Source organism: Botrytis porri, assembly GCF_014898465.1.
Source record: "Botrytis porri strain MUCL 3234 chromosome Unknown BPOR_011, whole genome shotgun sequence".
Lineage (NCBI taxonomy): Eukaryota > Fungi > Ascomycota > Leotiomycetes > Helotiales > Sclerotiniaceae > Botrytis > Botrytis porri.
This window is the reverse complement of record NW_024066085.1, coordinates 1775137-1802082: the sequence shown is the minus strand read 5'-3', so window position 1 is coordinate 1802082 and position 26946 is coordinate 1775137. Positions and strand designations below refer to the sequence as shown.

Below are 26946 nucleotides of genomic sequence, written 5' to 3'. Positions count from 1 at the left end.
CTAATTATATAAAGTAAATGGGAAAACAAAAGAAAAACCTACTCCCTTTCGAATGATTTCTAAATCTATTATTATAAAACCTTTATAGTCTTTCTATTTATTTCCCTATAATTCCTATAATCTTCTACTTCTTATATCTATTTCTATTATCCCTTTCTATTCTATTCATCTCTTCTCAATATCAAATCCTATAATTAATATATTACTACCTTACTATAAAGATATCTTCATTCTCAAATCTCTAACTCTTAAATTCTTCAAATCTTATCAATAATATAAATAATTCCAATTTCAATCCTATAATATAGAATATTTCATTTCTAATCTTTTCTTTTTAGTATTTTAATTAAATTAAATTATATTCGAAATCTATTATTTTCATTTCTATTTTCATTTTTTATTATTATTCCTTTAATAAAAGAAAATCAAACCCTATAATAAAGGAGATTGATAATTATATTACTGATCTTAATTTAATGAAAATTATATAATAAGTATAAAATAGATTATAATATCGATTTTTAATGTAATATATACTCTATATTATTAAAGATTACTACTCTCTTTTCGAATAATTAATAATATATCATATATCATAAGGGGGCTGTAATTAATATTAATATATTACAATTTCTATTATACTTTAGGATTATATTAGGGCGTGGATTCGAGATTTACTCTGACAGGGTTTATATAGTAGATCTACTATTCTAGATCTAATTTAGAACACTTACGCTTTTATATAGCGTAGTAGTAAAGTGAATTACTCCCGACAGATTACTCTTATATATATAAATTATATTATATTGAGATTTAAAGGATGTCATTTCCTTATATAAAGTAATCATAAATATTATAAAAAGTTTAAATTATCATAGAAATCTTTAAGAAATCTCTTTCACTGAGTTATTTAATATAATTACTCTATATAACACGTGCTATATAATAATAATATTAATTGTTTTCAATATTCTAAATAAATAAAATATATCTCTTCTCCTATATTAATAATGATAACTACTTAATCTAGATAAATACCAACTCAGTAATTATAGAAAAGAATGTAAAACAATTTCCTAATTCGAATGCGATATGAATTAGAGAGTTATTTCGAAAACATTGTCTTTGGCTTTTTTCATGTTCCTCAGAATTTCTATAAACATTTGAGAGGATAAATACAACGCAAGTCATTGTAAAATCATGCTCCTCTTCTTCATATATGATTTTAAGCTTACAATACTTCGCTCGCCGGTTACATCTGCGTCGGAGGAATACCATTTAAGAGAGCTTTCTCTCATCAACTCCCTAGTTCTCATTCAAATAAAATAAACTCGACTTTCTCCCGGGTTCGCTTTATAAAGATATATCGCATGAGAGTAACAACTTCTTCCTGATCTTAAAAGGTGTGTAGGAAAGATTGTCTCTACGTAACGAAACAAGAGGCGGAAGTTGAGTATCATTTAGAAGCACTTCGGTAATTCAAATCTCTTTTCGATATCGTACTAAATACATATAATTCTGATTGTTGATAGAAAAAAGACTCAAATCTTTATTTGATCTTTTCAGATTTTAGTAATTAACTTGAAATGAATTTATAATTCAATTAAGAAGTTCTTTAAAAGGTGACTCAATTCCCGCCTCTCATTTCAGTCATGTAGAGGTTGTCCGTGCAAGTCACGTGATAACGTGATTCTTCCTCTCTTGGTGCAAACGCACGGCTTCGACTAGTATTGCTTCCTGTTTGCAAGTCGCGACGTCTCATTTGCACCCCTCTATTCAAGTCCCAGAATTCTTATGTTTCTTTCTGTTATTCGAGGCAATAAGCCTCTATTATCAACATGGAGATGTTTGTTATGTCAAAGGCCCTGATGGCCCATCTTAAGAGAAGCTGTATGCTCAGCCAGTCTGGATTGCAGTCAATTACGGATTTTGAAGATATTACATCAAAAAAAACTCTAAAAACATAACAAATTTCGATTCCTGATCTTGCGGCTGTCACCACAGTTTGAATAACTAGTTGTTCGTCCTGCCAGTAACAAAAATGGAGGGGTGGTACAAAATGCAAAATGCAAATGTGACGATTTGGCATCTATCAAACCACCAAGATAATATTAGCAGCTCGTTAGATAATTGGCCGATTGAGGATATTGATAGGTTCCGGTCAGTCAAAATGTAGGAAGAGCGCAAAAAGTGTGTGCGACTGCATATATCCCGGTCGATGATTCGCCACAAGATACTAGGAAGTTGAAGTGTGTCAGAAGCTTACATATATCTAGGTTTTCTTTCTGTTGCATGTATAATGTTGAAATCGTAGCCTCAGCAATGTTCGTTACACCGACTCATCAACTGCACCGTATATATCATCTAAAGTGGTATAAAATCCATCTATCTTCTTCGAAATTGAACGTCATTTTTGAATATTCTTGTGGAGAAATATGGACCCAGTCTCAGCCTTGGGAGTCGCGGCAGCTGCAATACAGTTCATTGATTACGGCACGGGACTGGCTTTGAAAGGAAGAGAGATTTATAAGTCCGGAGAGCTTGGGGCTAATGTTGAACTTGGGGAGGCGACAAATCGCTTGCAAAACTTGGTTGAGCCTTTAAGGAGCTCACTTCATCTAGGAATTCAAAACGCACCTTCAGCTTCACCAGCGGATGCCGATCGAGCTCTCAAAGATATATGCACTAAATGCATCGACTTGTCCGAGGAACTTAGCGTTCTTCTTGACTCCCTAAAGCTTAATCTAAGTGTTAAGCATCCCAGGCTAGCAAGCTTCCAACAAGCAGTCAGGGCAGTTTGGAATGAGGAAAAGATACAAGGGTTAAAAATTCGTTTGGGTGATTTGCGTAGCAATCTCGAGACACATGTTCTTGTTGACTTGAGGTAAGTCCATGATCTTGTGAGCTAGTGAGATTAGAAGTGACTCACGTACTCTTTACCGGCCCCTTCATTCAAACAATTGAATCAAACTTATTTGGTACTAACAGGGCCATTTAGATATCGAATGATCCAAGTCAACCTCGAACAGGAAAACAATTTCAAAACGCTTGATAAAGCATTGCAAGTAATAATACAAGACCTTCTAGACAATCACCAGAGTAATTTAACCAAGTTTGAGCAAAACTTCAATCATTTGAGGTTGTCGCAGGAGAAAGAGCATTCGCATACTCGCAGTGTGCTTGTCGATCAGCACGCATCGAGGCATCGGCGCCAGACAGAATTAAGTATCCTTGAAAGTCTCAAATTTTCATCGATGAATCTTCGGCATGAGACGATTGCCGAAGTACATCAGCAAACTTTTGAGTGGATATTTTGCGATCCCAAAATCGAACACAAACCTTGGAGCAATTTCAGCGAATGGTTGAAAAGCGAGAATGGCATCTACTGGATTCATGGCAAACCTGGATCCGGAAAGTCAACCTTGACGAAATTCATAGTTGACGATCCTCGATCTAGTGACTACGCAGAAACATGGGCACATAAGTTTCCCCTGGAGACACCATCTTTTTTCTTCTGGAACAGTGGGGACGAAGCTCAAAGATCGCAATCTGGCCTACTTCGAAGTCTACTTTACGAGATTCTTGGAAAACATTGCAATCTTATGCCCGAAGTGTTCCCCAAGGAATGGAAGACTATATTTCAGAATACCTTGCATGATGTTCCCACTAAAGCAATATACTGGTCACTACCTGCACTGAAAAAGTCATTCCGGACATTGATCGAGAAAACGTCGGGAATACTGTCATTTTGCTTCTTCATTGATGGTTTGGATGAATATGAAGGAGATCATTGGGATATTGCAGAATACTTTTACGAACTATCCAAATCGAAACACGCAAAATTTTGCTTATCCAGCCGGCCCGAGATTGGATTTTTGGATACATTCGGAAGCATGCCACAACTAAAGCTCCATGACCTAACGTTTTCTGACATTACAGTCTACGTTCGAAATAGATTGGGGAACAACTTACAAATGCGACTTTTGATGAATAACAGTCCGTCGGATGCGTCGGCTCTGATCACCGAAGTCGTGGATGACGGGAATGGTGTGTTCTTGTGGGTGAGACTAGTCGTAAATTCTTTACTGGATGGCCTCCGAAAAAGGGATGATATTTCAACGCTCCGATTTCGCCTACGAGAGACCCCAAAAGAGATTGATGACTTATATGACCGTATTCTATCATCTATTGATCGAATACACATGGTAGAGGCCTCAAAAATATTTCAACTGAGAGAAAGTGTAATTCTACTTTTGTCACAGAACGGATCTCTAGAGTTGTATGCTGCCTACAAATTGAGCTTTAAGTCTTTCAACCAAGCTATACTTGCAGATGAAACATCTTCCTGCTCTCACCAAATATTCCCCAATGATTACGCGGAGAGTTTTGCCCATGTGTTACGTACCCGGTGTGGAGGACTTTTGGAATTGGCCGAGAGCACAGACAGCATTAGTTATATTCACAGAAGCGCTCGGGAATACATACAAAAGCCCAAGACATGGGAAATGCTCCTTACTTATACATCATACCTGGAATTCGATTCTTGGTTCACATGGTCAACTGTACACTTGCAGCGGATTAAGGGGTTTACGAATTATGATTTGTTTCTATCGACAGACAAATTAAGAATTGGACATGTTTGGAACGTCTTCATCTCGTGCATAGTAAGAATTGCTTGCACCAAAGCCAAAGGTCATATCCCCCAATTGGTTGAGGAGTTTGATAGAGCCGCTCAGCGGTACTCAGATTTTTATATACCATCTACTAATCAGCTGGAACATTGGTATAAGTCTCGATATAAATCTACTCCTATTGATCGTGATAATGTTAATTGTACCACCTATGATGAACGTTGTCCTGATCAAGATGTCTCCAAGGGTGACAGGGCGGATTTATGGAGTACGATGCACTTACTTTCGGTATGTGTTGAAGAAATTGTATCTCCTTATGTTGAGATGAAGATAATATCAGACCCGTCTTTGATACTACTGAAATATGATCCTCCTCTGATAGCATCCTGCTTTCGTTATCTTATAGATGGATCTAAATCAAGCTGGCCCAGATTGAGATTACTGATATTTCTGTTGGAAAACAACGCAAATTTTAATGAGATATATCACGGTCACAGTTTTTGGAAAATATTTCTTCACGGTAATCATACCCAATATTCTGATCTTGGGTATCATGGGGCTCTTAATGATATTTTTCGGGCAATAGAAATCATGCTCCAGCGCGGAGCCGACGTTGAAGTGTGTTGTATTGAAGAAAAGGTGACATGGTATGAAATGTTTCCCGGTCATCGCGAACATCGTTATGAAGATTTAGTACAACACTGCAAACAGCCGCTTCAATGCAAGGCTGTTGTTGACATCGGTCCAAGCGATCCGAGCGACGACAGCGCAAGCTGTGTCGGCGAAAACTACAACGAGCCATGGGAAGCACGACATTCCTTGGAACGGATCATCAAGGACATATTTGAAACGTATTATCCAGACCTTGCAGCGAAGCTACTAAGCCTAGTTGCGGAAAAGAAGGCTGAGAAACTAGCCATTGAGAAGCAGAGTCAAAATCAAACACCTGGCTCATCTGGCGGGAATAGAGGACGAAAGCAAAAGCAGAGAAACAGGAAGAAAGGCAAAGGAAAGCGTGGTCAGATTGCTTTGACAGACGATTCTGATTACTGAAAGGTTCGGAAGAAAAGGTGGCCTTAATGGATCGCTCTGATATATTCCGAACGGACTGGATGAATATATATATTGTGGAAAATAAGGAACAATCACTCTCATAAATTGCTGTGCTTCTCAGTTCCTTGGAGATGTTACAAAGAATCTTTCTTGAACTTCGATCCAAAGTTTGAGGTACTTCTACTCGTGGACAAAGGGGTATTGGTTTGATAGTTTGAAAAGATTTATGTTTTAATGTCGTAAAAGCTCAGGGTTTTGATGCTATTCTGCGGCGCAATGATCGAGTTTGTGTTGTGGACATGCCAATACCGTAAAATTTAATCAATTTCTCATGATTCCTGAAATATATTGCTTAAATCAAGATGTTGATGATCCAGTGATCCAGCCTAACATTGCTAGAATATTACTTCACGTGGCACACACTCAAAAAATACACTTCTCTTTTCGCAATGTAACTAAGGAAGACTTTTGTCTAGCCTCTTGAGAGAATTGTAGAGTAATAAAGTATTAGGAGAATCAGTTTTCTCTGGATTGCTGGATTGAAATTACGGGTTGTCATATGGTTGCACGTGTTTGGCGGGGTTGATTGTGATTGGATTTGTCTTCGTCTATGGAATGCAAAAACTAATTATAATCTTACAAAGTAAGATTACATCTTTATTAGCACTAAAAGGATATTCAAAATTTAACAATCATTTTATTCCTACAAATTCTTACTCCGCGAACCAAAAGTGGTTCAAATATAAACATTCCTTATGGAATTCCTCCAGCTTCTATATTCCGTCTGCATTTTCTACTTCATTCATTCAGATGATTCGAGCTCCTCATAGTTTATATCATTCTCGATCAACGAACACCACATCACCCATCGTTCACAATTTACCATCTTCTTCTCCTCATGCCGCCACCACCCCGTCCTACCCTCATAATCTCATCCAACGCAATCCAAACCCAAAATTTCTTCAAATATTCCCACCCCTGTCTCTTCGTTCGCTCTGGCGTAACACTCCAACCCACTATCCACAATGCCGCGATAACCACACTGACTACACCCCTCCTAATAAGTTCTACTCCTGCCCATTCAACCGCTATCAACCCTAAGCCTTCAATTAACACATATTCCCAATATTTCGAAGGTTGGTATATCCAAATCACATCCCCAGTTGATTGTACGATATTTCCGTTTGAGATCGTCGTGCGATTACCAGTCGGGAGAGTTATGGCAATGGGATATGTCTGTACCGCAACTTGCTATTGAAAAAACATGGCTGCGAAGAGGAGTGCGCCGGCGAGAATTCGATCGAGGAATAAAGAGCCTTCGATTGAGGAGGTGAGCCATGCTATTGGACTGAACGGTGTTGCAGTAGTATAGAGAAGAACAATCATAGCCACCGCAGAAAACTTTCGAAAGCCGGTCGATTTCAGGATTTGGCTGGAGGCACCTGTAGGCATGCTAGGCATGGGGCTACTTTGTGGTTCTGCTTGTTTGACCATCTTATCTTCGATTGAACAATTTTCGCTCTGTCTGTTTGTTTCTTGATGCTATTGCTACTCATTTTGCAAACCAGCGTGCGCAACCTGCCTTTTTAAACTCATGTTTTTGGATATTCATCGTGGTGTGGGTCACATTGCTGCCTTGAAGATATTCCGTATTTGGTCGAAATTGCGGCACAGCTGCCTACAGGAACTTTTTTTACGGCGTAGTCACCGAATGCACCAATAAATGATATTATGATACTGGACTATCGTAAGCATCATAATTTCCTGGCAAATGCCCTACTTACTGCAAGGCAGAAATGGCACTTATGGACCGAATACTGTAAGGCAATTGGAAGTTCCTCCGTATTCTGAGATTAGATAGCTACCTCAAACACAATCGACGATTCACGGTGCTCTTCGTGTACTGTGGTCGCAATTGCTTACGATCACATTTAGTTTTGCAATGCTTTCGGATCCGTTATCTTTGAACGTCAGTATGGTGGTATTCAAGTCAGATTTTGCCTAATGTGGTGGTGCCGAAATTTATGCTTGTTACCTACTTAGGTAGGTGCAAAAGATTATCGATCGCCCATGGATACCGAACCAAGCATAAGATTCAACCTTCAAGTGGTGGTATTGATTCTTCTTGTATAGTCTGAGCTTATCAGACATGAGATTATCACGATGGCGTTAATCATTTCAGACATCCAGACTTCATCGAAAGAATTTGTACTTGCTCGTTTTACATCTACATCTACACCAATCCTAGATTCATCATCATTTTTTTATTACCTATCACGTCTATTGACGAAGCACTGAATGCCCAGCTTTTGGTACTTTGGTATTTCTCAAATTGAATATCTCTTATGATGTTCATTACTGACTTGGCAAATGCAGAGACTTACACATTGCTGCGTCCAATAATTTACAGAATGGTGAACTAAAGAGCTTGGCGTAATTTGGTCATGCCAGACGAATGGTAAAGAGAGCAAATAACGATATCTCATTCATGTTGTATGTTTCCCTTATCTAGACCCTATAAGTTCAATTTTAGTATTAGAGACTCCTACAGGTCCCTGAGACTTCAAATTAGAATTAGAATTAAAATGTCACGATTTAGATATTTTCCGTTCACATCATACAATTCTTATCACATCAATACAACTCGAAAGTATCTCGGGTCTTTATTAATAACTTAATGGAATTAACTTTTTGTTTGCCCTAAGACTCCGATGCCATCTACTATGTACGACTTACCTATAGACTACCTTACCTTTTAGGGGAGGGGACTTACCGTATAATCATATCTTACCTTTCCTTTTCCTCCATCGGAGATTCTGCCTTATTATTCTTCAAACTTACTGATTTCCCTCCTCTTCTTTCTTTCTTGCCTACCAATAAACTCCTATACTCTGGGAGTTCCTGATATTTATCTTCGCTATAATCCCTTTTATACCTCTGAATCTATTGTTCCTTTCCCTCTTTAACCAACATGTCTCCCATGCAAAAGCACATCTTCCCACCCATCCTTCCTCAACCTCTCCCTACTCCTCTCTCTCATCCTCCCCGCCATCTCAATCGCCTCCCTCTCCCTCATCTGTCTCACCCTCTCTCGCTCCAAATCCCCCCTCTCCCGCTCCAACTCCTTCCTCTCCTTCCGCTTCCGCATACTCTTACATACACAACACCTAATCACACAATACGCTACAAACACCGCGACGATCACCATCGTGATGATCGCAGTTAGACTCCCTGAAGGCCGAGTAAATACTCCTTGATCGGCAGCAGATGTCGCTGATGCGGTGGCGCTGCCGGAAATGGTAGAACTGGTTTTGGATAGGATGGAGGTGGACAAGGTGGAGGTGGGATTGCTCTTGGGGGCGGAAGTGGATTTTGGAGGGAGGATTTCGAGAGAGAAGATTTTGGAGGAGGGGGCGGAGCCGGTTTCGAGGGCTTTGGCGACGGTGATGGGGAGGTGGGTTGTGATGGATGAGGGGGTGAGGAGGCTCGAGACGCTTGAGACGCTTGTTTGTGGGGGTGGTGCGGGCGCCATGTTGTTGTTTGGGGTGGGTTGATTGGTGGGGTTTGTATTTTTGTATTATTATACTTTTGTTTCTTCGTTGAGATGGAGAAGTATATATAGTAGCGTGTGTATAAGTGACGCAGTTGAAATTCTGGTTTAATTTGTTTATTTGTTTATTTATCTGTTTATGTGTTTTGTTTTGTTTTGTGGTATAGCAAAATCAAGAATGGAGACACGAAGATGCGAGGACAGGAAGGTATATATAATTTAAGTCAGGACGATGGTTGAGAATTACACAATATGGATAAAGATTCTCTTTATGCGTATCTCTGGAGCAAAGGTACTAGGTACAATGGAGAAAGAAAAGATGTTTTCCATTGTGAGAGCTCTTTGATAGAGGTGATTTAGATAGTGGTGGTGAAGGTCTTTGGAGGCTGACAATAGAGAGAGTATATATATCATGGAGGGCTTTGTAAGAGAACAGGAGAGAGAGCAGACAATTAAAGATTGCTTTGCCGGGAAATATATTTCAAGACAAGAAAGGTATTCTTAGTAGCGATTGAAGAGGTGAAAGAAAGTGATTTGTGTCTTGGATAGAATAAAGGATTTGTTTACTTAGGTATTCTATATTTGATTCCACCAGCACATCTTTTTCGATTCCTCGAGACGCGCATCTATAAATACTAATTCGATATGAAGAAAAAGATGTACAGACTACCCACTAAGTAGAGTACCTTACTCCAAACCAGAAATAGCGATACACACACACATACACACACACAAAGAAACATTCCTCCTCAAAGCATTCCCCTCTCACTCACCATCCAATATCTCACATCTCCGTACTTCAAACTTCACCTGACCTCCTTCCAAAATGTCATATAATATGAGTTCATATGATTAAAAATTAATATATGTATGTAAAGATGTATGAATAAAGTACCTACCTAAGGATGTGCATCGTAGCATCACTCCTGCTTAGAAATCAAGCACTATCAAGCTAGTTATGTAAATTCCGCTATTAAATTCCAAACGTATCCTATGGTATCATTTCCTGCGTTCCCATTCCTATTCCGATTCTATCCATTCCCTTCCCTCTCGCACCCAATTATCAAACTCTCCATCAAAAGTTCAGAATTCCAAAAGAAATAAGGGGTAACTCAATCCCATGCACATGACCTCGTCAGTATATGTATGTATGAATCATCCAGTGAATTCCAATCTGACTCAAAATACCTAGGTACCCTGTAATGAATAACACCACTGCATCCTACACAAATTTGATCTCTTTATCTTCTAAACAAGCGGAATCACCTCTTTCTCGGCCCATATACACCGATCCATTAACCTCGATCCTATGCCATGGATTTGCATTTGCGTTTCCATTCACAGTCGTCGAACTTGCATTTCCACTTCCTACAGTATCACTCCCTCTTAGACTCTCCGTCCTCCACTCACGCTTCTCCTCATCCCCACTCCTCTCCCTCGAATGATACGACGGAACCGTACTCTCGGTCCCCACCGTCTCTTCTTTCCAAGCCGCCTTCTCAGACCAGTAATTATCCCTTCCACTCTGTCTCTCATACTCCATCTCCAACTCTCTCTTCTCATCCGTCGAATCCACGCTCCCTGAGCTCCTTGACCTCGCTGGAAATGGTCTGCTAATCTCACTTTTCCTCACTGTCCCATTCCTGCCCACGCCCAGTTTACTCCCGTTTCTCGCGACCCCGTTTGCGCCGTCTCCCAAAACCTTTCCCATCATTTCATTCTTCGCTCTCTCTTCCTCTTCCCGTTCCTTTTCCTTGGCTTTGGCGAGTCTCTTCTGTATCCGCTTGCCGCGACATACTAAACACCATGTCAAAAGTCCAGTGATAATGGCGATGGCGACGATGAACGCGAGGATGGTTCCCCAGAAATTAAACTGCACTTCCCAGAATCCTTCGCTGGAGAAGGATTTCGGAGGGGATTCCGCGCGGACGGTAAGAGTTGGGGCGTTGAGGGTGGAGGAAAGATGTGGAATATACATTGTGGGTTGTTGTGATATTGAGGACGCCCCTGATGTAACGAGTGGGTAGGAGATGTATATTGTTCTCCGCAAGGGAATTTGTACAAAGTCGATCGGACCGATTGATCAACCTGAAAGTTAAATGATATGCTATCCAGCAATGCGAAAGTAATCTCTTGTGAGTTCGAAAATCAAATGTTGATCCAGCAATACTGAACAGGTAAAATGTAAAGTATCCAAAATAATATAAAACGAAGTTCTAATCAGTTCGAAAGTTCAAACTAAGTTCCAAGTCCCGGGGCCGAATCAATAACTTTATGATCTGGTTCCCAGGCTGACTCAAAGAAATCTTTATCGCAGTGGCCAGAGATTCACACAAAGACCTTGTGTTGCAGTCTTGTGATATCGATATTCGTGATAGGTCTAGTCGAGATGATGTATTCTTGACCCCTCTCCTAAAGGAAGTGTTTTTCTCAAAGAAACTGAAACGGGTGTTGAGAGAATGTGGATTCGTTGTAGTGATGGTTGAAAGAGTGGATAAAGAGATATCTATGAGATAATCTCCCCTGTGTAGTGTTATGCTGTAATGTCTTGAGCTCGAGCCTGTCGAGTCGATAAAGAAGTTGCACAAGTTGTATTGTATGCGTTGTAAGAGTTGTACAAAGAATAACTTCAGGAAGAAATTCCGTCTCCAATTCGCAGAAGACTAATCTCGTCAAGAGATACAGTAATAATATCTGCAATGAATGAATCGAATCCCCTCTTCAAATCTTTGTCCCAGACTTCCCACTCATAAAATAATCTCTCCTTGGGATAAAAAGAAAAATGTTCCACAAAACCAGTAATATCAATACAATACGACAAGAAGATCAGATGAACCGACCAAGGGGAAATTGAAACGAAACAGGAATTCACCCATCTTCATATATCGTCAATCACCCTCTCAAAATTCAATTATTGCATATCCACCTAACGCATTGTCTCATTCAACTGCACTTAGTACGGCTTGCCACTTGCTAAGCCCACCCAATCAAAATCTTCCCTCCTCATCCAGAATAGAAAAAAGAGAAGGAAAAGTTAATCAATATGCCACGACGCCGTTAAGCTTAATCGCCATTCTCGGGCTGGCTCCGTCGTGTTTACGGAGTCTTCGTTCGCGATATACCGTATGCATCCTGGCAGTATGTCAAGAAGAGAGAATACCAAGACCGGCCTTCGATATCTGAATGGATACACGCCGAGACGTGCAGACGTTGTGAGACTGAGATGTGTACTTTAGTTCCGCACATCTCCACCAAGATCCAAGCTCTCCTGGGTCCTCCATAATCCTTTTTTGTTTTGTGCACCCATTCTTGCTCCCAACTTTTTCCACAAGTAGTCACCACCTCCATTTATCCCTCCGACAATCCCCTGATGCAGTAACACGTCTCCATAATCCCATGATCTCCCCTACCCAGATCCAAGCTCCAGCACTTCCCCTCTCTATAACTTCTTCACATATATGATCCTCACCCCCTGACGACGTTTCCCCTTCGAGCCACCATTGTCTCCCGTCCCATCTCTCATTTTAAATTCCTCCACCCAGACTTACGATTTCGAAACCTCGATGAAGACTTGGCATTGCGCATGACTTCCCCAATTGGTTCTCATCCAATCTTACACCGAAACCATCCTGGAAATTCTTCACTTGCGTATTCTACCGATGCCAAGATCCAGTGCTTGGACTTCAAAGTTCCAACTCCACCCCCGAAACGATTCGAAACAACTTACAAGTAACCTTAATATCCATCCACGGAAAAGAACGAGATCCGAAAAGCAATTCTCAAAAGAAACCCGAAAGAAGCAAACAAGCAAGAAAAGAGCAAGAAATCCGAAAATCCAATCATACACACAATACTCATGATGACCTCTGCATTTGCACACTCTCAAATGATAGAAACTCAAATAAAATCTCTCCCATTGGCACCCCACCCATCCCGAGATTGATAAAATGATAATTCATCAGAACGACCAGCAATTTCCAAAGAATGATTTAAGCTTCTTTTTCGAATCAATAACTTATATATAATTATAACGCTAGAAGCGATCTAAAGGAAAGTGGTTGTAGAATTGACTGGTTTAGAATGTAGAATTATGGAATCTCACCTATCTACACAAAGGGGAGAAGATTCAATTCAATTGGCTTAAGGTTCTAGGGGTCCTTTTCAAAATTCATTTATACTAGGCAATAGGAACCAAGTAGCGTATCAAACTCCCCTTTTACATCATCTTCCTCAGTCCAAACTACAGACTGCAAACTACTTTGTACAAAATATCCAACTTCTCATCTCATCACGTATAATGATTTGAGCTCAATGACTCCTCATACAGCCAAAACATACACTCAGCCCCTCTCTGCCGCGGCAACACCCAAACTCATCCATGCCCTTGTAGTTTACGACTCAACAACTCTTACGCCTTTCCTGCTGTACAAGTATCGTGAATCCCGTTACATACAATATAGCAAGACATCAAGAATAAATCCAACATACTGCCGAGGCCAGATACCTAGATAGATACGCAATCCTACCTCCAGAAACCCAGAAACTCACACCCAATCTTCTCAACATTCAGATCACCATCTACAACCAACCATATAACTACATAACCAACCAATCACAAACTTCCCTCCTCAAATCTCAAAATATCAAATCCCAATTCATCATCTCTATTGAAAAAAAACAATCATAATTTTAAACTATTAATACAATAAAATCTTTTGCAATCTCTAATACCTAACACTATGCATAAAAACCACAACCACAACCATAATAATGACAATCAAAATATATAATAATATATTTCCTATCCATTGATTGATCTTCTTGCGCGCTGCGCACTCATCGTCCATTCAATCATCCATCCATGTTTCTCATGAACCAACTAACCAATCTAATAAATATATTTTGTCCCTCCCCCTCCTTTTCTCCCTCTCCGCTGCAAATCAAATCCCAAACCCCCATCACATACAACCCATAAAGGAAACAATATAGTTCAAAAAGGAGGGTATTTCAGAAATGAATGAAAAATGGAATATGTGTGCATCTATGGATATAAAATGGATGTCAAATAAATGAAGCTAAGCTGCTTCGTAACGCATGCAGCTGCCCCATGAATCGTACCCAGTGGCACGTGAAATTGTCGTAACGATTAGAAATTTTCTTTACCCCAGCAGAAATTGAATCCTATGCCAGTATTAGTACATTGCATCGACGTAAAAGGAGATAAATGGAAAGTACTGACCAGGCTCACTATACATATTACACTTGATATGCAACTGACTACCCAACACCTTTGGACCACAGAAGAACACACCCGCTTCGCTGGGACTATGAATCTTCCTCACACTCTTGAAAATCATATCCCAATTAGGTCTTCCAAAATTGGTTGGTGCTCTCAAACCGGTAATCGCATCACGATCTGCATTTGCATCGTTGATCATGATATTCGTCGCATCATCCACCTTAATCTTAGCCGTCAAATATGTATGAATCTCAATCCTATTGTCCATATCCTGAGCTTCGATTGCCAATAACAGAGAACGGAACCATTCGAAAGAACCGAAATCACGGCAGATCCAGAAGAAATATACTTTTCCGAGACGCGTCTTCTTTTGAGGATAGTTCATGCGGTACCAGATGGATTTGAGAATCGAGGCGAAAGGAGTAACACCAATACCGGCACCACAAAGCATCGCGACTTCGAATTTGAATACATCCTCAGAGGCGGAACCGAATGGACCATCGACATAGACACGGGGTAAGATACGACGAATAGCCGAATCAGCTCCATCAGATCCTGGCGAGCCCTGATTGACACCAACAACTTGGGATCCTCCCTTTGTATCCTTTGGCTTATCGAATTCACATCCAAGGGCTTTTCCAACAGCTCTAGTAAAATCTCCTACCATTCTGATATGAATGGAGATATAATCTTCTTCGGGGGCCGATGTGAGAGTGAAAGGATGGTATTGATAAATCGAGACTTCGGGACAACAGAAGAAGATGTATTGACCAGCTCTGGTCTTTGTATTCTCTTTCTTGATTTGAATTTCGCAAACGTTGGAAGGATGTTGAACGACTTTCGACACATAGGTCTTGTGCTTCCCGCGAATTTCACGTGCAATACGTTCAGCGAGGTAAATGTAACCACCATACATCCAGTATTGCCAGAAAACACCAATAGCCGATGTACCAACACTAACACAGTAAGGTGCGGTATCTGGTTGAATCATACAGAAAGCTCCGTGAACGGACCAGAATACAAAGAAGATGACGAAAAAGTGATGGGTATACCAGAAACGTTCGAAGTTTGCCCGACGATACTTTTCGTATGAGGTAATAGCCATAGCCATAAGAGCAACCAACATAACATATCCGGTCCATCCAGGTCCACTCACAAAGTTGGCAAGGAGGAAACCACCAAAACCAAGATTATTCTTCGCCGAAATTTGAGCAAAGTTGTTCCAATGCGCAATAGTGTGTACCCAAGAGAAGAATACAATAGACCAAGCTGTAAGCATATGGAAAGTAATATTCTTATCGAATTGTACAATGCCGTTCAAAGGAGTTTGACGTGCCAAAGAGATCAAGGTACGACAAACCGGGAACAAAATCATAGCAACATCGAAATGTAGCGTCAAAGCAGCGGATCTGGCAATCGCATAGGTGACGGTAAATGTACTTCGAGCAATACCAAAACTATCCTTGAGCTGATAATTCAAGAATCCGAATGTGAAAACCATGACATGGAGTAAAGCGAAAACGAAGACGAAACTGAAATCATGTTAGTAACTCGATGCTTCCCATAATTCTACTAATAACCCACAATCGTCGATATCCCTCGTTGACCATCCATCTGTCGAATTTCTCCCTCATCGTCAATTCCCTCGGCATTTCCGCCGTCATCTCACCAGACATCAACATTCTCGTCAATGGTGGCCATCTTGATCTCTCCGAAACCCTCACCGATCCCGTACTCATTCTATCATAAGCCTTTTCAGACATCTTAAACTTTGCGACCTGGAATCGTAATTTTTGAAGGCCTTTTTAGGTAACTCTCTTCCGTTTTCCTTCTCTTCCAAATTATACGTGGGTATCGTTGTAGTATTAAAGGGTAATATGATTCAGGACCTGCTGAATAGACAGAAGTTCCCAAAAGAAAGTAATCGTAAAAACGAAAGAAAATTATTTGAATGAACGTAAAAACGATAAAATGCCTATTGAAAACCCTCAAGAATTGTCAGTAAAGGATTTCACTCGAACTTGCGCCATATTTGCAAGAGAAGTAACACAGCAGTCAACAAGACACTCGGCGTCCAAGTTCAAAACGTACCTGTTATCAATGCCTGCACCGATGGCTGTCCCAAAATCAGCGAATTGATATCGAAAGTTGTATGACTTCACTTTGCAGAGATCCCAAGAAGAAAAGACAAGAGAAATCCAAGAGAAGAGGTGTTCAGAGCAGAGGAGAAGAAACGAGGAAACTTTCTGCCAAGGAGAAGGAGGGAGGAAGGTATTGTCACAAAACATTCAGAACATCACGTTTATGCATGGGAATCAGGATGGGATGGCTTGACAATTTAGATTCGTATGGAAGTGTCTGAGCATCATGTATAGAACAAATTCAGTCTCATGGGTTCGAGAGTCGAGAAACCAGCGTCTCTGAGTTGCAATGGGTGGTCAGAGAGAGGGGCTTCGAAACAGTGATAGTGGTGGCCATAGTTGACTTAGGGAGTTTAAGGTTTAGTCTCATCGGCTTTTTGGACGTGTGAGAGATGAAAATTCTTCGAGCAGGATTGCCGAAAGATGTGCGGGAGAGAAAATGGCCGAGGGGAGGATTGGGGATCGATGTTACATGGGTTGAGAGAGAGAGAGGGGCCGTGGTTGGTTTGTTTGATATGGGGTTCTAAATTTGTTACGAATAACCTTAATAAGCGCGAATCTGAGCAACAGTTATTATCCTATACATCAAGGATACGAAGTTCACTCGTTCACGCGTTCAATCGATTGTTACTTGAGTTGACCAATTGACTGATCGTATGAAGGATTACGAGAGTATTGCTGTTCTGGTGTTGAATTAATCGGAAATCACTCAAATCCTATCTCATCCTCACCAAAACAAACCATCTACAAATTACCCCAAATTCCCACTCGCCACACCTCTCACCATCCCACACACAACCCCGTTTTCGAAACCTCCCAACTGCAACTCCCAAGCCTCCGTATGCTATCTTCGTTCCAGAAATCCCCGCCCGAAACCTGCCCAGAGCGCTGCGTGAGCGTGCGAGCCTAGCATGCATTGCGAAAAACTGAAACCAGAATCATCTAAGCCATCATCTGCAGCCAATCAGAATACACACGCATCTGACATTATCATACCACAACTACCCTCAAAATATCCAAGACATTTGATGCATTTCTGAGGCTCAGAGAGTTAACAGAAAGTAAAATTGGCGGCGGTAAGCCTTGTCCTATTGAATTGGTGATTTCACATATGACAGTGTGGCTGGCGAGTGTAGCTGAGATGCATATGAGATGGAGATGAAGAGGTACCGTTCGAGTCTCCTCAAAAGCTTATTTACGCCCTGAGGATAAACCATTTTCAACATTGGCAACGGCGCGCATGATGATAATACTAAGTAATCGGATACAACTACCTATATCAGCATACGATATCCCAACACCAATTGTATGATCTCTCAAGTCTTGCTACACTATTTTTCTCTCATCAGTCCATACTTTCCATTCCCATTACGCCATTCCTTAGCCCTAAGAAAAATCCCTTGTATATATCGATTAATAGGTATCTTCAATGATCAGCTGCAGTGAAAATATCCTCAGGAATCACCCAACTAGGCCTCTATATGATCTATAGATAGGTAGATACATACAACTCAGCAGTTAGAACCGAGAATCACCCCCTCATCTTCCATCCTTCCCGTCAATCCCCCTATTTACGCAACACAAAGAACACCAACAACTCCAATTACAACTTCAACTACAAATCCAGCTCTACCTTACCATACATACCCCTCCAATCCCAAACATCTCAATAAACCTTCTGCTACATCCGTCCGCTTCACACACATCTCCACGCACGTCAAAATCAGTCCACATCACCATCACCATCACCATCACCATCTCAAACTCACACTCACACTCATCACTTCCCAAACCCCAAGAATCCAAACGCGAAGACTCAGTAAGAATCCCATTTGATATTGATGAAACAAAGAACCCCATATACCTACACATACATATACAGTACCCGGTATTCAGTACCGAGCTTAGGTTACGCTAGCTAGCCACTAACAGGTATATGCAATTGATGTTGACTTTGTGCACATATGATTACATGTGACTGAATTTTGATGATTGTCGATATGTACTATCTACAATAGAAAGCGCCGACTCATAGATAAATACATATAATATTAGGATACATTACTCGCAGGATAAAAATAAGAGAAGTCATACATGAGTTTCAAGATATATTTTTGCTACCTAGTACCTATGCGTGTCCCAATGACATTCTTTCTCCTACACTCCCTCCATCCTTCTCTCGCATCCGCATCCTTTCCCTCCCCCCTACAAACCTTACAAAACCGCATCACTAATCATTTACCCTCATCAATCACCTTCACACTCACCCAGCATACTACAACCCCTCCCCCTCGGTCCCGAATCCTAATATACATAGTCAAATTACATGCCCTCACCCCCACCACTCCCTCCCTCTCTTCCTCCCTTCTTCCCCACAAACCTCAAACCTTAAACACACTACCTTTCCTTCCTCATCCCTCCTCTCTCCTTCCTCATCCCTCACCCCTCCCATCCACCTCCGAAACATTCCCAAATTCCCACACCATCAAACCCCAATCTCAAACCTCAAACACGAAACATCAAACATTCTCACATCAATCAATCAGACCCACTCAGCATCTCACCATTTTGGAACTCACCACCCCCCGAATCCATAACTACGTATCGATCCAAGCACAAAGATCAACATGCTCATCAACATGCCCATGACCCCTCTCAGTCTCCCCTCTGTCTCCCCTCTCACTCTCCCCTCTCACCCCCCTCCCACCAACTCTCCAGCACCACTCATCACCCCAACCCTAATCCTCCTTCCTACCCGAATTCAAATCCAGATCGCACCCCATGTAACCCAACTACAATAAAAATCCCTTACCCTCACACCCAAACCAAACCAAACAGAAAACATACACATACTAAAGCCCGTTTCCATAACAAGAAATTCGACCAAAAACAACCATAGGAACAAACCAAATGACATGATAAATAAATCCCGAAGTGAAACGATGAAAGAATGAAAGAATGAAATTGCACTAGATTATCCTTACCATAAATGCCATAGACAGACGGATCATTCAATTACCTTGCATACCCAGTATTATGTTGCGGAAGGGCAGATGGATAATACTAAATATCCATCAAATTCCCCCTTCTTTCACCAATATCACATTTCACACCTAATAAGTCTCAAATTTCACATCTTCACTCATTCACAACTACCCTCTGCCAAAATGTTGCATCACGAAACCAGGAAGAAAAAAACAGCAGATCATCACAAAGTAAGAAAAGCTCCGAGTAATGCTATGGACCTGAATATCAAAGAATAGGAGGAATAGTAAGAAAAAGGCGGTGGCGACGACGACAATCCGTTCATCATGCAACATGATCATCTAATTCCCCAAGCACATCCCTTATTTATCATCCATCACCACCCATCCATTCATCCATCATATTGCATTCTCCCGATATCTATCCACGACAAATCTTTCTCACCTCTCCCACAATTTCTGCCCCCAATCCATCGCAAAGTATCCCCCCCCCCCCAGCAGTAGCGCTTACAAGTCTGCCATGTAATGTATTTCGTGTGTAAAAGAGTAAAGTACCTAAGTAAACCCAGACCAAAAAGTTGTCCATTCATCGAGTTTCGTTGACGCCAGCAAATCCTTTACGCAATAGGATAGAATAGAATAGAAGAGATAGAGAGAACACAGAGGAAATTCATCAACCCATCCATTATTCCGATCCGTCATGCTTTGTCATATGTAATTTGAAGGTTATAGTAGGTAATTTAGATGGCGTATTTTCGGGTCCATTCTCTGGCTGTGGCCTCATATCTAGATCGGTCGGTCTTGTAAACGTGTGCGATCTCTGGAACAAGTGGGTCATCGGGGTTGGGGTCGGTGAGCATGGAGCAGATAGACAAAAGGACTAAAACAAAAGATTAGTTGATGTTTTTATCATAGGGTAATCAAGGGGAAATTATACCTTTAGAGATAGTCAAAGCTGGGGACCATTGATCTCTCAAGATGTCTAAACAGATGCTTCCGTTGGAGTTGATGTTTGGGTGATAGATTCTGGTTGTGAAGCTGACCTTGGGAGGCTTGAATGGGTAGTCGGTAGGGAAATGGATGGCGAGGAAGAAGACACCTCCGGTATATGGTGAGTCAGACTAGAATAGATGTTAGGAATTGATAGATGATCATGATAACTCTTGATATTCGAGATTTCTAAGATCGTTGGCAGAAGGGCCTCGGATCAAAGAGACTTGCAGATAAGATCAAACTTACAGGACCCATGATAGTAGCTTGCCAGTGGAACTAAATGAAACAAACAATGTTAGTATCCTTTCTTCGATATATCTTACTCGTCATGATATGATGTCTATCTTGAGCGCATTCCAAGGTATTCTGTGCCTCGAAGGGGCATCAAATCTTGGAGGAGGAACAACATACCAAATCGTCTCCTATAGGACCAGCAGAGCATGATGAGGGAGGGTCACTATTAAAACATCATGTTAGCATACTATTCCCAATACCATCCATATGAAATATCGTCGCCGTCATGAAGTTTTGGATAATCCTGCACCAGACCCCGCTCACGAAGTAGCCCCACCAAGATCTTTCAAACGTCGTGGCGGTGACAATAATGAAAAGAGATATAACATACCGGCCCAAGTCTGTGAGTTCCTTGTTGATTCTCTTCAAAGCCATTTTGAAGTATGTAATATGGTGTGGAGGGTGTTGTGTAGTGTGAAGGGTTGTCGAGTATGTTGATGAATTTCTCGAGGTTGCAGTAGTTTAATGGACTGGTGAGTAAGTGGGCTGGGATTTCTGGTAGACACGATTTTGTTGTTAGCGACCACCCATAAAAAAAAACACGCGAGCGGCTATGCCGAAGATGACGGAAGGGGATAGAGATTGTGGGTACACGATGGTACAGAAGAGAGAAGCGGTAAATCTTTATATCAATGTATTTTGGAGAGTCGGATAGATATTACAGACTAGACAAATACATGGAGGAAGAAAGAGCACTGGAGATTTTCCATGGAACAACAAGTAAGATCTTAGAGTACGTACCAAAAGGTTATTGACTTTATGTTGTCCTTGAGTTGAGAGGGAGAAGACAGTAGAGAGTATTCTTTTGAAGACTAGGTAGGTACTTTGGGGAATGATCAGGAAGAGGAAGAGGAAGGGGAAGGGGAAGAAGAAGACGAAGACGAAGAAGAGTTCTTTAAAGGTGGATTATCTTTTTCTTGAATTCAAGTGGTAAAATCAAGTAGGTAAGTTATTAATCTATTTATCAAGAAGAAGTCGCAAGTCTGATGAGTCTGGGTCTGTGTGGGATAAACACTGTACGGTGAATGTTCTTGGGCAGCCAGCCGTCGTTTTGCCTTTGCTTTTGGTTTGCCTTGTGCCTTGGCCTATTTGGTTCGATTTTGTATGGAAGCGCAGTATTCAAGATGACTCCGACCTATGATATGCTCTCATGCAATTATTCAGCTACAAATTTATTCACTTCTCTTCTTTTATTAACAAATCACACATCATACCATGGAAATCAAAGGATTCACTTCGAACTTACTTGAAGCTTACTAATTTCTTGTCAACTAATGGATGGTGGCTATGACAGCTATGACAATTCACATGCGGATGGAAGAGGCCATCAACGACATTTACCTGAGTAGGTAATGTCTCTTCAAAATCCATTCACGAAACACAACAAGCATTTCTAATCCATTCAGATACCTACCATCTATTCAATAAACATAAATTCTCTTTTTTTCTCTTCCACTGTCCCCGAAAATATCCGAATGGTGGCAAATTTCAAAGCCTTTTCTACTCGAGAGAAGTCAAATATATTCAACCAAGTTATTCATATTCTTACATTTTTTATGTTGAACAAGATATGATGAGTAAGATAGATATACGAGATTCATTCCGCCAAAGCTCAAGACATTGTTGATATTGAATATCTGGTTTTCATTTCTTTGTTCGATTAGGGAATCCTGTAGTTGTAATAATTCCTACACATCTTTTCTCCTATTCACCCCTTTTTTTATTAAAAAAAAAGCCTCCTTTTCAAGAACCGACACCTTGGTGGTCATTCCACCCCCACTTCTATATGGCCATTCAATGATTCAATATCTCATACATCCATTTCTCATTTTCGATTTGCTTCCTCGTTCAACGCAACCCATCAACCCATCTCAACCCAGTTCAATCAACAAAATGCTTGAATACCAGTAATTGCTCTTCCCAGAATTAAACCTAATGCATTTGTCAGCATTAATTCAAATCACATCATCAGCTAACAAGGAAAGATCGAGGCAAAACTTACAGTGAATATCACTTTGTCCTTCATAAGTTTGAGTGACAAACAAATTCGAAACATGTCTTCCAATACCATACTCATCACTCGCGGCATTACCACCAAAGATCTCCTGTAAAGTTCTCGCATTTCGAAGTGCAGCATCGCAATTCTGTCTCTTAATCATACTGATCATCTCCGGTGCTGCTTCTCCCTTGTCTTTGAGTCTTCCAACCTGAACACAAGCCAGTGTACCAAAAGCCGCGTCTGAGACGGCATCTGCTAGCTTCTTCTGTACGAGTTGATATTTGGCTAATGGATTGCCTTTGAATTGTTTTCGTTCCAGCGCATATGTTCTAGCTCGATCAATACAATCTTCGAGCGCACCTGTCATACCCCAAGCAATACCGTATCTTGCACTATTCAAGCAGGTAAATGGTCCTCGAAGACCCTCGACCGTTTGGAACATATTCGCTTCAGGTACTGGACATTCATCGAGTTGAATCATACCAGTTAATGAAGCTCGAAGTCCATTTTTATCTTTCAAAGCAGGTGTTTCCAACGTCCCCGGTGGACAATCTGCTCGATCGATGATGAAACCTCTAATCTTGCCAGTCTCTTGTAACTTGGCCCATACCAAGAATACATCTGCGATTGGGGAATTCGTGATCCATGTCTTAGCTCCTGATATTGAGTAATAGCCCTTCTTTGTTGGATGAGGTTTCGCAGTTGTCTCCATAGACCCCGGATCACTACCATGATTTGGCTCTGTCAAACCAAAACAGCCCAACAATTTCCCCTTTGCCAATTTTGGCAAGTATTTCTCCTTTTGTTCTTGTGTACCGAATTCGTCAATACCTCCCATTACCAGCGAAGACTGTACTGACATTCCAGATCGATATCCACTGTCTACTCGTTCAACTGCCTTCGTAATAAGTCCCGAAGCGACATTTGATACGCCAGCGCAGTCGTAACCATTAATCGTAGCTCCTAATAGCCCCATTTCTCCCATTTCTTCGAGTATCTTTCGGTCATAATGTTCGTCTCGATATGCCTCTAATCAACCCCTCCTTTAGCTTGCGTTCCCAACATACAATTGATAAACTTACGCAAAACTAGAGGTTTCATCCGCTCCTGACAATATTGCTCCGCAGTTTCTGAAATAGCTATTTCTTCCTCTGTAAAAAGATTTTGTGCGTTTAAAGGATCTTTCCAATTAAATGGTTGCGGGGTAGCATGAGCAGCAAGACCTCTAGTAGTGATGGCTATCGATCTCGCATTTGCCAATTGCCTGCTGGCGCTTCGTAATACAGGTCTATACATCTTTGGAAGCGACAAGTAAATTGTGTTGTCACTTGATGATAAAGGAAATGTGCTGGGTATATACACTTCCCCAGATGTACTAAAGTTATAAACTAATCCGGGTCACCATTTAATGGAATTTGGAGCTCCGAGGCATGTTCGGATACAAACGGTTGTCGATCCGTGTGTACATATTGCATTGTAAGTACTCGAGCAGATAGGTAGGCATGTAAGGATTCAACCATGCATGCGGTAAATCCATAATTTCGTATGAAGATGGAGATGGAGAAAATCAGCCACAGAGTTGTAAAGTATAAGCTAAATGGGTTGACAACCTTGGAAATCTTTACATCCACTGGTGATCACATATCATTAGTTGACTTTGTAGTAAAGGCCCTACACAGTAGATATGAATACCTACTTTGCAGTAGTCTCATAGTTTCCCCCGCAAACCGATCGGATGCCTGAAATTATAGCGGCTGCGGTTGCCTAAGTACCAAGGCTTGAGCCACTTAACGCGAGAAGATCGCGCGTCATGCTCTTCATTCGCGTCAACTCCAAATTCTATCCAAAATCAAAAGTCTTCTCTCTTTCTTAACCTTTTGTAATTCCAGCCAGACTTCAACCTCAAGGTTTTGATACAACACCACTGCAATCATGGGTATCAAACAATTGATGTCCATCATCAAGGATGAAGCTCCTGATGCAGTTAAGGAAGGAGAAATCAAAAATCAATTTGGTAGAAAAGTTGCCATTGTAAGTATCTTGCTGCGATTCATTCTATACGTATATTTGCGCCATCAACTGACTTTTCTCTAGGATGCGTATGTACTTTCTACAGTAATATCCATATCCTTTAGAAACTAACATCTGTCAGATCCATGTCCATCTATAGTTTCCTCATCGCCGTCCGCTCTGGAGGTGAGATGCTCACAAACGAAGATGGCGAAACTACCTCTCATTTAATGGGCATGTTTTACCGCACCCTCCGTATTGTCGACAACGGTATCAAACCAGTCTACGTATTCGATGGTGCGCCACCGAAACTCAAGTCCGGCGAATTAGCAAAACGTTTCCAGCGCAAAGCAACTGCAACAGAAGGACTTGAAGAAGCAAAGGAAACTGGTACTGCAGAAGATATTGAGAAGTTTTCAAGGAGAACCGTTCGAGTTACGAGAGAACATAATGCAGAGTGTCAGAAATTGTTAAAGTTGATGGGTATCCCATATATTATTGCGCCAACAGAGGCAGAGGCACAATGTGCTGCGTTGGCTCGAGCAGGAAAGGTTTATGCTGCGGCAAGTGAGGATATGGATACTTTGTGTTTCGATTCTCCCATTCTTCTTCGACATCTCACATTTAGTGAACAGCGCAAAGAGCCTATTCAAGAAGTTAGTTTGGAGAAAGTTCTTACTGGATTAAATATGGATCGCAAGCAAGTAAGAACCCTTTACATGTGCCCGAAACTACGGCGCAATACTAACAAAATCCAAAAGTTCATAGATCTCTGCATCCTCCTCGGCTGCGATTACCTCGACCCTATACCCAAAATCGGTCCCCATACCGCCCTCAAACTCATCCGCGAACACGGCGATCTCGAAACCCTAGTCGCATGGATCACCGCCGATAAAAAAGAACGTTATGCCATCCCCGAAGATTGGCCATACCAAGACGCCCGCGAGCTATTCTTCAAACCCGATGTTCGTCCCGCCGACCACGAGGATTGCGATTTCAAATGGGAAGCCCCGGATATTGAAGGACTCGTCAAGTTCCTCGTTGTCGAAAAAGGGTTCTCGGAAGATCGTGTCCGCAGCGCTGCTCAAAAACTCACCAAGAATTTAAAATCATCACAACAAGCTAGACTCGAGGGATTCTTCAAACCAATCCCAAAAACAGATGAAGAGAGAGCGAACCTGAAACGTAAGAATGATGAGAAGAACGAGGCAAAGAAGAAGAAGGTCAAGGACGAGAAGAAGGAAAAGGCAAAGGCGAAAGCAAAGCCGAGAGGAACTGCTTGAGTTTTTTTGAAACTTATTCATACCTTTGAGATTGGATAGGATGGGAGAACTGTGTATTATTTGCTACATCAGGGTTTGCTTTATTTGCACAGGCGTACATGCATGCATGCATTAAATGAATGAATAAATAAATGCTAGGAAGGCAGGGAATGGAGTTTAAGGCGGTAGGTAGGAAGGTAACATAATATATTCCTGCTTGGGGTAGAAATAACTACCGTTACAACTATCAATGCATGTATAGTATACATACTAGAATAACATGGTAAATCTATTCGCTACCAATGAATACCATACATCAAATTTACCAATGACCTCATCACAGACATTGGTTTCGTTTAGTTCAATCCCCCGCTATTCCACCCACTTATCCCCTTCCGCTCTTCCTCCTCTTACCCCTCTCGCTTATTCCATCATTTATATATATCTCTCTATGCTCCCTTCACTCAACAAGTCAGCCCTGCTTCTCAATCAAAACTCAAAAAAATGTCATTTCAATCTATGATTTCATCATTTTTTTCGTTCATGTGTTCATTATTCTGTCCTATTTGACTTAGGTGTATTCTGATTTATTTTATTCTAATCCATCTACTCCACTCTAATCGATAACGTTCTCTTCTTTCCGTTTCAACTCTCTTCTAATCAGTTGTAATTACAATCGCAATAGCAATAACAATACCAACAATAAACAAACCCCTTCCCCCCTTTCCCTTAGTCTCGTATACCATTCAACCCCATCTCATCCTGCACTTCATTCATTCTCTCTCCATCC

General features: G+C 41.1%; 8 protein-coding genes across 8 annotated transcripts; 2 read left to right on the top strand and 6 right to left on the bottom strand.

Annotated features, from left to right (window-relative positions):
* Window positions 1-2071: 2071 nt before the first annotated feature.
* Window positions 2072-6145, top strand: EAF01_008560 (uncharacterized protein). The gene is made up of 3 exons (XM_038916816.1): window positions 2072-2160; window positions 2277-2884; window positions 2999-6145. Exons 2-3 carry the CDS (start codon window positions 2436-2438, stop codon window positions 5682-5684), a joined length of 3135 nt encoding a protein of 1044 aa, XP_038768178.1. The 5' UTR covers window positions 2072-2160; window positions 2277-2435; the 3' UTR covers window positions 5685-6145.
* A 790-nt stretch (window positions 6146-6935) lies between these two features.
* Window positions 6936-7178, bottom strand: EAF01_008559 (uncharacterized protein; the record flags this gene model as incomplete). The annotated part of the gene is made up of 1 exon (XM_038916815.1): window positions 6936-7178. The coding sequence occupies one exon, from the start codon at window positions 7176-7178 to the stop codon at window positions 6936-6938; it is 243 nt and encodes an 80-aa protein (XP_038768177.1).
* A 1468-nt stretch (window positions 7179-8646) lies between these two features.
* On the bottom strand, window positions 8647-9216 carry EAF01_008558 (uncharacterized protein; the record flags this gene model as incomplete). The annotated part of the gene is made up of 1 exon (XM_038916814.1): window positions 8647-9216. The coding sequence occupies one exon, from the start codon at window positions 9214-9216 to the stop codon at window positions 8647-8649; it is 570 nt and encodes a 189-aa protein (XP_038768176.1).
* Window positions 9217-10456: 1240 nt separating this feature from the next.
* EAF01_008557 (uncharacterized protein) lies at window positions 10457-11212 on the bottom strand (the record flags this gene model as incomplete). Its single annotated transcript, XM_038916813.1, has 1 exon — window positions 10457-11212. The coding sequence occupies one exon, from the start codon at window positions 11210-11212 to the stop codon at window positions 10457-10459; it is 756 nt and encodes a 251-aa protein (XP_038768175.1).
* Window positions 11213-14380: 3168 nt separating this feature from the next.
* EAF01_008556 (uncharacterized protein) lies at window positions 14381-16236 on the bottom strand (the record flags this gene model as incomplete). Its single annotated transcript, XM_038916812.1, has 3 exons — window positions 14381-14415; window positions 14474-16005; window positions 16058-16236. The coding sequence occupies 3 exons, from the start codon at window positions 16234-16236 to the stop codon at window positions 14381-14383; spliced, it is 1746 nt and encodes a 581-aa protein (XP_038768174.1).
* A 4102-nt stretch (window positions 16237-20338) lies between these two features.
* EAF01_008555 (uncharacterized protein) lies at window positions 20339-21260 on the bottom strand (the record flags this gene model as incomplete). The annotated part of the gene is made up of 5 exons (XM_038916811.1): window positions 20339-20478; window positions 20536-20719; window positions 20838-20867; window positions 21003-21048; window positions 21217-21260. The coding sequence occupies 5 exons, from the start codon at window positions 21258-21260 to the stop codon at window positions 20339-20341; spliced, it is 444 nt and encodes a 147-aa protein (XP_038768173.1).
* Window positions 21261-22770: 1510 nt separating this feature from the next.
* EAF01_008554 (uncharacterized protein) lies at window positions 22771-24180 on the bottom strand (the record flags this gene model as incomplete). The annotated part of the gene is made up of 3 exons (XM_038916810.1): window positions 22771-22817; window positions 22888-23913; window positions 23967-24180. The coding sequence occupies 3 exons, from the start codon at window positions 24178-24180 to the stop codon at window positions 22771-22773; spliced, it is 1287 nt and encodes a 428-aa protein (XP_038768172.1).
* A 636-nt stretch (window positions 24181-24816) lies between these two features.
* On the top strand, window positions 24817-26177 carry EAF01_008553 (uncharacterized protein; the record flags this gene model as incomplete). Its single annotated transcript, XM_038916809.1, has 4 exons — window positions 24817-24915; window positions 24979-24983; window positions 25037-25598; window positions 25656-26177. 4 exons carry the CDS (start codon window positions 24817-24819, stop codon window positions 26175-26177), a joined length of 1188 nt encoding a protein of 395 aa, XP_038768171.1.
* Window positions 26178-26946: the final 769 nt, after the last annotated feature.